The sequence below is a fragment of the Salmo trutta genome, chromosome 12 (genome assembly GCF_901001165.1).
Source record: "Salmo trutta chromosome 12, fSalTru1.1, whole genome shotgun sequence".
Taxonomy (NCBI): Eukaryota; Metazoa; Chordata; class Actinopteri; order Salmoniformes; family Salmonidae; genus Salmo; species Salmo trutta.
Window position 1 is genome coordinate 36,235,786 of NC_042968.1, and position 12,500 is coordinate 36,248,285.

The 12,500-nt window shown below is 45.2% G+C and overlaps 1 protein-coding gene across 3 annotated transcripts in view; it reads right to left on the reverse strand.

Annotated features, from left to right (window-relative positions):
• Positions 1 to 12,500, reverse strand: part of LOC115203456 (A disintegrin and metalloproteinase with thrombospondin motifs 17) — a 235,254-nt gene that overhangs the window by 200,239 nt on the left and 22,515 nt on the right. For all 3 annotated transcript variants that reach the window (XM_029768142.1, XM_029768140.1, XM_029768141.1), the window contains exon 3: positions 10,362 to 10,551. In XM_029768142.1, coding sequence (XP_029624002.1) covers positions 10,362 to 10,551 — 190 coding nt within the window. The remainder of the gene's footprint in view (positions 1 to 10,361; positions 10,552 to 12,500) is intronic.

A 12,500-nucleotide genomic window follows, 5' to 3' on the forward strand; every position in this document is an offset into this window, starting at 1 on the left:
TGTTTGTTCTTCACTGGTTGCCCTTTCTTGTGGCAACAGGTGTCAGAGGCGTCGATGAACGGTGACCAAAATGCAGCGGGTATAGTGCTCATCTTTCATCTTTATTTAGAAAGAACACTCAAAACAAAATAAACAGACAACAAAACAGTTCCATAAGGCACACAGGCTATACAGAAAATAACCACCCACAAACCCAAAGGAAAAAACAGGCTGCCTAAGTATGGCTTCCAATCAGAGACAACGAAAGACACCTGCCTCTGATTGGAAGCCATACTTGGCCACACATAGAAAAAGAAAACATAGAAATAGAAAACTAGAACCAAAATCCCCTAGAACCAAAAAACACACAAAACAAACACCCCCTGCCACGACCTGACCATACTACAATTACAAATGACCCCTTTACTGGTCAGGACGTGACAGTATCCCCTCCAAAACAAAAAAAAACACAAAACCAACCCCAAACCTAAAAGGAGGGAAGGGAGGGTGGCCACCGTCAACGACGGTTCCTGTGCTACAACCCCCCTTCGCCAATCCTCCCACTACGGAGGTGGCTCTGGCTCTGGGCGTAGCTCCCGTTCAGAAGACTCTGGGCTGAGAGGCGTCGCTGGAGGCTCCGGGCTGAGGAGCGTCGCTGAAGGCTCCTGACTGGGGAGCGTCGCTGGAGGCTCCGGGCTGAGGAGCGTCGCTGGAGGCTCCGGGCTGAGGCGCGTCGCTGGAGGCTCCGGGCTGAGGAGCGTCGCTGGAGGCTCCTGGCTGGGGAGCGTCGCTGGAGGCTCCGGGCTGAGGCGCGTCGCTGGAGGCTCCGGGCTGAGGAGCATCGCTGGAGGCTCCTGACTGGAGGGCGTCGCTGAAGGCTCCTGACTGGAGAGCATCACTGGAGGCTCCGGGCTGAGGAGTGTCGCTGGGGGCTCCGGGCTGAGGAGCGTCGCTGGAGGCTCCTGACTGGAGGGCGTCGCTGAAGGCTCCTGACTGGAGAGCATCACTGGAGGCTCCGGGCTGAGGAGCGTCGCTGGAGGCTCCTGGCTGGGGAGTGTCGCTGGGGGCTCCGGGCTGAGGAGCGTCGCTGGAGGCTCCTGACTGGAGGGCGTCGCTGAAGGCTCCTGACTGGAGAGCATCACTGGAGGCTCCGGGCTGAGGAGTGTCGCTGGGGGCTCCGGGCTGAGGAGCGTCGCTGGAGGCTCCGGGCTGGGGAGCGTCGCTGGAGGCTCTGGGCTGGGGAGCATCGCTGGAGGCTCCGGGCTGAGGAGCGTCGCTGGAGGCTCTGGGCTGAGGAGCATCGCTGGAGGCTCCGGGCTGAGGAGCGTCGCTGGGGGCTCCGGGCTGTGGAGTGTCGTTGGAGGCTCCTGACTGGGAAGCGTCGCTGGAGGCTCATGATTGGGGTGCGTCGCTGGAGGCTCTGGGCTGAGGAGCGTCGCTAGAGACTCCGAGCTGAGGAGCGTCGCTGGAGGCTCCGGGCTGAGGAGCGTTGCTGGAGGCTCCGGGCTGAGGAGCGTCACTGGAGGCTCCGGGCTGAGGAGCGTCACTGGAGGCTTCCTGCGTGGAGCTGGGACTGGTCTCCCCGGAGTGGGAAGACTTACAGGAGACTGGGTGCGCAGAGCAGGCAGGAGGCACACTGAGCCGTGGAGGCGCACCGGAGGTCTGGAGCTCAGGGCTGGCACACTCCGTCCTGGCTGGATGGTCCCTGTAGCCCGGCACGGGCGTAGCGCTGGCACAGGGCGAACTGGGCTGTGCTGGGGAATGAGGGGCACCGTACCTGGAGCAGGCGTAGGATATCCTGGGCCCAGGATTCTCCCTGGAGGTCTGACACTTACAGCCAGCATGACCCGTCCTGGCTCAATGCTCACTCTAGCCCGGCAAGGGCGAAGCGCTGGAACAGGACGAACTGGGCTGTGCTGGGGAATGCAGGGTATCGTGCGTGGAGCAGGTGTGGGATATCCTAGGCCGAGGAGCCGCACTGGAGGCCAGATACGCTGCGCCGGCGCACTTTTTAGTGGCTGCCGGCTAGCTGTCGCACGACAAAGTTGCGGAGCCTGTATCGACCGCACCGGACTCTGAGTGCTTATGGGCGACATAGTGCGCATACCTCCATGCTGCCTAGCTCCTCCCTCTGTGCGTCTGCTCCGTTGTGCGCTCTCCACCAGTCCTTTTCTCCGGAATCCAGCGTAGTCATCTGCTCTTGACTCCTCGACCGGCTCTGGTTTCCTCCATGGCTCCCTCCATATAGCCCGGGAAGTTAGGTTAGGGTTCCCCCCTGACCTAGTGACACTCCCCTTATGCCCCCCCCAAAAAAATATTTTTGGGGTTGCCTCCTCACCTCCTGAATAGGATACAACGCCTCGTACCTCCGTCGTTCCCTCTTTGCTTCCTCCAGCTCCTCCTTCGATCGCTGGTACTCCCCAGCCTGGCTCCATGGACCCTTGCCATCGAGGATCTCCTCCCACGTCCATGACTCCAAATACTTCTCCTGCTGCTCCTTCTTCCGCTGCTTGGTCTTCACTGGTGGGTGGTTATGTCAGAGGCGTCGATGAACGGTGACCAAAATGCAGCGGGTATAGTGCTCATCTTTCTTCTTTATTTGAAAGAACACTCAAAACAAAATAAACAGACAACAAAACAGTTCCATAAGGCACACAGGCTATACAGAAAATAACCACCCACAAACCCAAAGGAAAAAACAGGATGCCTAAGTATGGCTTCCAATCAGAGACAACGAAAGACACCTGCCTCTGATTGGAAGCCATACTTGGCCACACATAGAAAAAATAAAACATAGAAATAGAAAACTAGAACCAAAATCCCCAAGAACCAAAAAATCCCAAAACACACAAAACAAACACCCCCTGCCACGCCCTGACCATACTACAATTACAAATAACTCCTTTACTGGTCAGGACGTGACAACAGGTCACAAATCTTGCTGCTGTGATGGCACACTGCAGTCTTTCACCCAACAGAAATAGGAGTTTATCAAAATTGGGTTTGTTTTCAAATTATTTGTGGGTCTGTGTAATCTGAGGGAAATAAGTGTCTCTAATATGGTCTCTAATATGGTCATAAATTTGGCACTTCAGTTTCCACCACCTCATTCCACCTTTCTCAATAGCAAGGCTATGCTCACTGAGTCTGTACATAGTCAAAGCTTTCCTTTATTTTGGGTCAGTCACAGTGCTCAGGTATTCTGCCACTATGTACTCTCTGTTTTTTTGTTAATTCTTTCCAATGTGTCATGTAATTATCTTGTTGTAATCTCGTGATTTTGTTGGGTCTAATTGTGTTGCTGTCCTGGGGCTCTGTGAGGTGTGTTTGTTTGTGAACAGAGCCCCAGGATCAGCTTGCTTAGGGGACTCTTCTCCAGGTTCATCTCTCTGTAGGTGATTTTGTTGTGGAAGGTTTGGGAATCGCTTCCTTTTAGGTGGTTGTAGAATTGAACGGCTCTTTTCTGGATTTTGAACGGTGTGTCGGCCTAATTCTGCTCTGCATGCATTATTTGGTTTTTACGTTGTACACAGAGGATATTTTTGCAGAATTCTGCATGCAGAGTTTCAATTTGGTGAATTCTTGGTTGGTGAGCGGACCCCAGACCTCACAACCATAAAGGGCAATGGGTTTTATAACTGATTCCAGTATTTTTAGCCAGATCCTAATTGGTACGTCGAATTTGATGTTCCTTTTAATGGCATAGAAGGTCCTTCTTGCCTTGTCTCTCAGCTCGTACACAGCTTTGTGGAAGTTACCTGTGGCGCAGATGTTTAGGCCGAGGTATGTATAGTTTTTTTGTTTACTCTATGGCAATGGTGTCTAGATGGAATTTGTATTTGTGGTCCTGGCGACTGGACCTTTTTTGGAACAACATTATTTTGGTCTTACTGAGATTATTATTATTTTTTTATTTTTTTTAAGTCAACAAAGCAAGAATAGTTTGTCAATTAGAGTGTGCCTAGTGAATACGTGGTCTGTCATATGGTAATTTGGTAAAAAAAAACAATTTGACGATTTCTCAGATCTCTCTCTCTCTTTCGTGTTCTAGATATGAACATATGGAAATAATTTATTTCTACAGGTTGTCTAAGTGCTGGTGGTCTGTGCGGCCGACTCCTTATGTAATGTTTGGGGTAGAGGTCGACCGAATATGATTTTTCAACGCCAATACCGATTATTGGAGGACCAAAAAAGCGGATACCAATTAATCGGCCTATTTTTTTCATTTATTTGTAATAATGACAATTACAGCAACACTGAATGAACACTTATTTTAACTTAATATAATACATCAATAAAATCTATTTAGCCTCAAATAAATAATGAAACATGTTCAATTTGGTTTAAATAATGCAAAAACAAAGTGTTGGAGAAGAAGTAAAAGTGCAATATGTGCCATGTAAAAAAAGCTAACGTTTAAGTTCCTTGCTCAGAACATGGGGACATATGAAAGCTGGTGGTTCCTTTTAACATGAGTCTTCAATATTCCCAGGTAAGAAGTTTTAGGTTGTAGTTATTATAGGACTATTTCTCTCTATACCATTTGTAGTTCATATACCTTTGACTATTGGATGTTCTTATAGGCACTTTAGTATTGCCAGTGTAACAGTATAGCTTCCGTCCCTCTCCTCGCTCCAACCTGGGCTCGAACCAGGAACACATCGACAACAGCCACCCTCGAAGCAGCGTTACCCATGCAGAGCAAGGAGAACAACTACTCCAAGTCTCAGAGCGAGTGAAGTCACCGATTGAAACGCTATTAGCGCGCACCCCGCTAACTAGCTAGCCATTTCACATCGGTTACACCAGCCTAATCTCGGGAGTTGATAGGCTTGAAGACATAAACAGCGCAATGCTTGAAGCATTGCAAGAGCTGCTGGCAAACACACGAAAGTGCTGTTTGAATGAATGCTTACGAGCCTGCTGGTGCCTACCATCGCTCAGTCAGACTGCTCTATCAAACCATAGACTTAATTATAACATAATACCACACAGAAATACGAGCCCTTGGTCATTGAAATGGCCGAATCCGGAAACTATCATTTTGAAAACAAAACGTTTATTCTTTCAGTGAAATACGGAACCGTTTCGTATTTTATCTAATGGATGGCATCCCTAAATCGATATGTTGCTGTTACATTGTACAACCTTCAATGGTATGTCATAATTATGTTCAATTCTGGCAAATTAATTACGGCCTTTGTTAGGAATAAATGGACTTCACACAGTTCGCAATGAGCCAGGCGGCCCAAACTGCTGCATATACCCTGACTGCTTGCACGGAACGCAAGAGAAGTGACACAATTGCCCTAGTTATAAGAAATTCTTGTTAGCAGGCAATATTAACTAAATATGCAGGTTTAAAAATATATACTTGTGTATTGATTTTAAAGAAAGGCATTGATGTTTATGGTTAGGTACATGGTGCAACGAGAGTGCTTTTTTCGCAAATGCGCTTGTTAAATCATCACCCGTTTGTTGAAGTAGGCTGTGATTCAATGAGAAATTAACAGGCACCGCATCGATTAAATGCAACGCAGGACACGCTAGATAAACTAGTGATTATGTTAAGATTGATTGTTTTTTATAAGATAAGTTTAATGCTAGCTAGCAACTTACCTTGGCTTCTTGCTGCCCTCGCGTAACAGGTAGTCAGCCTGCCACGCAGGCTCCTCGTGGAGTGCAATGTAAGGCAGGTGGTTAGAGCGTTGGACTAGTAACCGGAAGGTTGCAAAAACGAATCCCCGAGCTGACAAGGTAAAAATCTGTCGTTCTGCCCCTGAACAAGGCAGTTAACCCACCGTTCCTAGGCCGTCATTGAAAATAAGAATGTGTTCTTAACTGACTTGCCTAGTTAAATAAAGGTGTAAACAAATATTATAATAATAATAAAAATCGGCAAATCGTTGTCCAAAAATACCGATTACCGATTGTTATGAAAACTTGAAATCGGCCCTAATTAATCGGCCATTCCGATTACACACACACACACACACACACACACACACACACACACACACACACACACACGGTCTAGAATGGTGTGGCACTCCCCAGTGCCACACCATTGACAAGGCACTGGGGAGACGTCCCCTACGGGCCCTGGTTAAAGATAGTGCACTACAAAGGGAATAGGGTTCCATTTGGAACAGAGACGTTGTAGCGAGAAAAAAAACTGTGGGAAGGTTTAAATTGTCTCTGAAGCAACGTGATAGCAACATCATCCAAAAGGTGGAGAGCAGTTGCTATTTCCACAAAGAAGAAGGAAAAAGAAAACAAAATGTGCTATTATAGCTATTTGGTTCTTTCCATAAAAGCTTTAACAATATGTTGTTATTGTATGACGTGCGTCCTGTTTTGACAAGACCTTCATATTTTACCAGAATTCAATGACACAATCTAACAAAGCATCCATTTATTATCTACAATCTAATAGCAGTAGTAGCTGAACTTGTATTACGCAAAATAGACTTCATGACCTCCATGCATTTTATAAAACGCATCCCAAAAGAATTACAAATCCCCAAAATACAGCACCCAAAAGAACTACACATCCAACTATGCAGCCTCCAAAAACACTACAAATCCAACAACGCAGCATCCAAAAACACTACAAATCCAACAACGCAGCATCCAAAAACAATACAAAAAAATAATCTAATTAATATATACAGTTGAAGTGGGAAGTTTAAATACACCTTAGCCAAATACATTTAAACTCAGTTTTTCACAATTCCTGACATTTAATCCTAGTAACAATTCCCTGTCTTAGGTCAGTTAGGATTACCACTTTCTTTGAAGAATGTGAAATGTCTGAATAATAGTAGAGAGAATGATTTATTTCAGCTTTAAATGTTTTCATCACATTCCCAGTGGGTCAGAAGTTTACATACACTCAATTAGTATTTGGTAGCATTGCCTTTAAATTGTTTAACTTGGGTCAAACATTTCGGGTAGCCTTCCACAAGCTTCCCACAATAAGTTGGGTGAATTTTGGCCCATTCCTCCTGACAACGCTGGTGTAACTGAGTCAGGTTTGTAGGCCTCCTTGCTCGCACACGCTATTTCAGTTCTGCCCACAACTTTTCTATAGGATTGAGGTCAGGGCTTTCTGATGGCCACTCCAATACCTTGACTTTGTTGTCCTTAAGCCATTTTGCCACAACTTTGGAAGTATGCTTGGGGAAGTATGCATTGTCCATTTGGAAGACCCATTTGCGACCAAGCTTGAAACTTCCTGACTGATGTCTTGAGATGTTGCTTCAATATATCCACATAATTCCTCATGATGCCATCTATTTTCTGAAGTGCTCCAGTCCCTCAGGCAGCAAAGCAGCCCCACAACATGATGCTGACACCCCCGTGCTTCACGGTTGGGATGGTGTTCTTCGCCTTGCACGCATCCCCCTTTTTCCTCCAAACATAACAATGGTCATCATGGCCAAACAGTTTTATTTTTGTTCCATCAGACCAGAGGACATTTCTCCAAAAAATACGATCTTTGTCCCCATGTGCAGTTGCAAAACGTAGTCTGGCTTTTTTATGGCGGTTTTGGAGCAGTGGCTTCTTTCTTGCTGAGCGGCCTTTCAGGTTATGTCGATATAGGACTTGTTTTACTGTGGATATAGATACTTTTCTACCTGTTTCCTCCAGCATCTTCACAAGGTCCTTTGCTGTTGTTCTGGGATTGATTTGCACTTTTCGCACCAAAGTACGTTCATCTCTAGGAGACAGAACGCATCTCCTTCCTGAGCGGTATGACGACTGCGTGGTCCCATGGTGTTTATACTTGCATAGTATTGTTTGTACAGATGAACATGGTACCTTCAGGCGTTTGGAAATTGCTCCCAAGGATTAACCAGACTTGCGGAGGTCTACAATTTTCTTTCTGAGGTCTTGGCTGATTTCTTTTGATTTTCCCATGATGTCAAGCAAAGAGGCACTGAGTTTGAAGGTAGGCCTTGAAATACATCCACAGGTACACCTCCAATTGACTCAAATGATGTCAATTAGCCTGTCAGAAGCTTCTAAAGCCATGACATAATTTTCTCGAATTTTGCAAGCTGTTTAAAGGCACAGTCAACTTAGTGTTTGTAAACTTCTGACTCACTGGAATTGTGATACAGTGAATTATAAGTGAAATAATCTGTCTATAAACAATTGTTGGGAAAATGACTTGTGTCATGCACAAAGTAGATGTCCTAATTGACTTGCCAAAACTATAGTTTGTTAACAAGAAATATGTGGAGTGGTTGAAAAACGAGTTTTAATGACTCCAACCTAAGTGTATGTAAACTTCCCACTTCAACTGTATATTTTTGTATACACTTCATGTACACATTCATTTAACATTCCTTAAAATATTTAAAACTCATGAGACATTGGGACCAAAATACACTATACATTCAAGAATGTAATGTTTTGCACTGTAGTTCTGAAGGCCGGTCGATGCTCTGTGAGCCAAACTTTTGTGAGTGTAATGTAAAACTTTTTCTGGCTGGTCTATTTCACTTTTGTTTAATATCTATTTCACAATGTAAACATATGTTTCCCATGCCAATAAAGTCACTTGAATTGAAATTGAATTGAAATTGAATTGAGAGAGAAAAAGACAGAGAAAAAAAAGCGCAGACAGATGAAAAAAGCAAGAGAAAAATAAACAGAGACCGACAGAGAGAGACAGACAGACCAACAGGCAGACAGAGACAGACAGAGCAGGCCCCAACAGGAGTTTAAAGAGTGGAAATGCACATTAAAACAAGGCCCAGCTGCCAGCCCTGAAACGCCTCTCCTTCCAACAGATTGAAGCTAAATAAACATCAAAGAATGTGAAGAGAGCTATAAATATTGCTCAGAAACCCATGATTTATGAAACCTACACCAGGACGACTCCTGAATACTAAACTACTGTACCACAAAGACATGGGGAAGAAGATGGCGTCAAGGGTTGGGCAGTAACTGATTACATGTCAGTTACATGTAATTTGATTACAAAAGAACTGTAACTGTAGTCAGTTACGTCACCAGTGAAAAATATTGTAATCAGATTACAGATACTTTTGAAAAACTATACGACAACTTCATGGAATATTTTAAAATTTAGAAAGGATGTTTACGAAAAAATGTATTATGGCACCTTGCTGTTTTCTCAATGACATTCAATTCAGCATTGAAAAAAGGTTTAAGTTTGTTCCACCTGAGCGAGTCTGACCACAAGTCAGAGACCACTATGATGACACACCAAATGGATTTGATGGATCCTTTTTGTCTTCTTCTAATGTCTCTTAAGGGGATGGCGTTCAATTTGGGAAAGGTTTTAATGCTCTGAGGCATTTCAAGGGGGTCACGTCAATTCAACTCAGTCAATTGACCATCACACAGTCTGCATGGATGGTCTACTTCTCTCCTTCCTTCAAAGCTTCTAATGGACTACTTCTCTCCTTCCTTCAAAGCTTCTAATGGACTACTTCTCTCCTTCCTTCAAAGCTTCTGATGGACTACTTCTCTCCTTCCTTCAAAGCTTCTGATGGACTACTTCTCTCCTTCCTTCAAAGCTTCTAATGGACTACTTCTCTCCTTCCTTCAAAGCTTCTGATGGACTACTTCTCTCCTTCCTTCAAAGCTTCTAATGGACTACTTCTCTCCTTCCTTCAAAGCTTCTAATGGACTACTTCTCTCCTTCCTTCAAAGCTTCTGATGGACTACTTCTCTCCTTCCTTCAAAGCTTCTGATGGACTACTTCTCTCCTTCCTTCAAAGCTTCTAATGGACTACTTCTCTCCTTCCTTCAAAGCTTCTAATGGACTACTTCTCTCCTTCCTTCAAAGCTTCTAATGGACTACTTCTCTCCTTCCTTCAAAGCTTCTAATGGACTACTTCTCTCCTTCCTTCAAAGCTTCTAATGGACTACTTCTCTCCTTCCTTCAAAGCTTCTAATGGACTACTTCTCTCCTTCCTTCAAAGCTTCTAATGGACTACTTCTCTCCTTCCTTCAAAGCTTCTGATGGACTACTTCTCTCCTTCCTTCAAAGCTTCTGATTACATTTGAACCCTACTGACTAGAATAAGTTATGCATAGAAGTTACAAAAGGGCCTAATAAACTTGCATGTATGGTAATGAAGCTTTTGAAAATCAATTAGACCACAACCATAACATGACTGTTATCTAATGTACATGCAGCTGTCACTTCGACTATTGATTGATCGTTACTAAAACAATGACAAAGTACAGCCACACTTCACAGACACGGAGGACCCGCTCTCTCACTTCAATCCCCTTTCCTTTCCCTTCCAAAATCCACCAAATCAATCGAAAGTGGCAGTGGCAGTCCAATGGTATCCAATATCCACTATCCACCATTCAACCTTTCTGTCACTCACCTGTAATGGTGCCGCAGTCCTTGGGCTGCTTGTCTGCAGCTGTGGATCCAGGGGGAGGGACAGAAGGAGGGCTGGTCTTGGCTGAGCGTCGGTGTCGGACCACCCTGTGCTGCAACCCGGAGAAGGAGCTGGAAGAACTGCTGACCGGCTGGATGAAGAGACTGTCCTCTCCTGTATAGACCAGTCCAGTCTGAAGAGAGACCGAGAGAGAGAGAGAGAGAGAGAGAGAGAGAGAGAGAGAGAGAGAGAGAGAGAGAGACAGAGACAGAGACAGAGACAGAGAGCAAAAGAACAACAGAGCAGCCGTTAACATTCATACTCCCCTAATGTTTTTAGGCTAGATCAGCTTTTAACATAACTCTTGGTTTTCTCTCACGAGATCGCAGATAGTTGTTTGCATCATGCCACCTCCCCTTTCCCCCCGACCAGAGCTGCCTCAAGCCCCACCTCTATACCCTCAACCTCAACCCCAACCAAAAACCAGCCCCTGGCCAAAACCATGCAGGGCCTTATAAGAACAAATACCTTATAGTCTTACCCAAAGCCTCCACTGACGTAGTCCAGTGAAACGTGAATAAACTGCAACGTATAAACACGGCCGGCCCGCTCAATAGGCAGGATTAGTCGGCCGCTTATGGCGGCAGATTGACGAGGGCAGCGTTTTTCTGAACTAAACTGACCAACACGCACCTCCAACAACACATAAAACCTCACATACAGTGCATTCTGAAAGTATTCAGACCCTCTGATTTTTTCCCACATTTTGTTACGTTACAGCCTTATTATAAAATGTATTAAATCGTTTTTTCCCCCTCATCAATCTACACACAATACCCCATAATGACAAACCAAAAACTGTTTTTTATACATTTTTGCAAATGTATAAATTTAAAAAACTGAAATATCACATTTACATAAGTATTCAGACCCTTTACTCAGTACTTTGTTGAAGCACCTTTGGCAGCGATTACAGCCTCGAGTCTTCTTGGGTATGACGCTACAAGCTTGGCACACCTGTATTTGAGGAGTTTCTCCCATTCTTCTCTGCAGATCCTCTCAAGCTCTGTCAGGTTGGATGGGGAGCGTCGTTGCACAGCTTTTTCAGGTCTCTCCAGAGATGTTCGATTAGGTTTAAGTCCGGGCTCTGGCTGGGCCACTCAAGAACATTCAGAGACTTGTCCGGAAGCTACTCCTGCGTTGTCTTGGCTGTGTGCTTAGGCTCATTGTCCTGTTGGAAGGTGAACCTTCACCCCTGTCTGAGGTCCTGAGTGCTCTGGAGCAGGTTTTCATCGAGGATCTCTCTGTACTTTGCTCCGTTCATCTTTCCCTCAATCCTGACTAGTCTCCCAGTCCCTGCTGCTGAAAAACATTGCCAGGTTTCCTCCAGACGTGATGTTTGGCATTCAGGCCAAAGAGTTCAATCTTGGTTTCATCAGACCAGAGAATCTTGTTTCTCATGGTCTGATAGTCCTTTAGGTGCCTTTTGGCAAACTCCAAGCGAGCTGTCATGTGCCTTTTACTGAGGATTGGCTTCAATCTGCCCACTCAACCATAAAGGCCTGATTGGTGGAGTGCTGCAGAGATGTTTGTCATTCTGGAAGGTTCTCCCATCTCCACAGAGGAACTCTGGAGCTCTGTCAGAATGACCATTGGGTTCTTGGTCACCTCCCTGACCAATGCCCATCTCCCCCATTGCTCAGTTTGGCCGGGTGGGCCAGCTCTAGGAAGAGTCTTGGTGGTTCCAAACTTCTTCCATTTAAGAATGATGGAGGACATTGTGTTAATGGGAACCTTCAATGCTGCAGAAATGTTTTGGTTCTATTCCCCAGATCTGTGCCTCGACACAATCCTGTCTCAGAGTTCTGCGGACAATTCCTTCGACCTCACGGCTTTTTTTACTCTGACATGCACTGTCAACTGTGGGACCTTATATAGACACGTGTCTGCCTTTCCAAATCTTGTCCAATCAATTTAATTTACCACAGGTGGACTCCAATCAAGTTGTAGAAACATCTCAAGGAAGATCAATGGAAATAGGATGCACCTGAGTCTCATAGCAAAGGGTCTGAATACTTATGTAAATAAGGTATTTCTGTTTTTTATTTTAATACATTGCAAAATTTCTAAAAAACTGGTTTA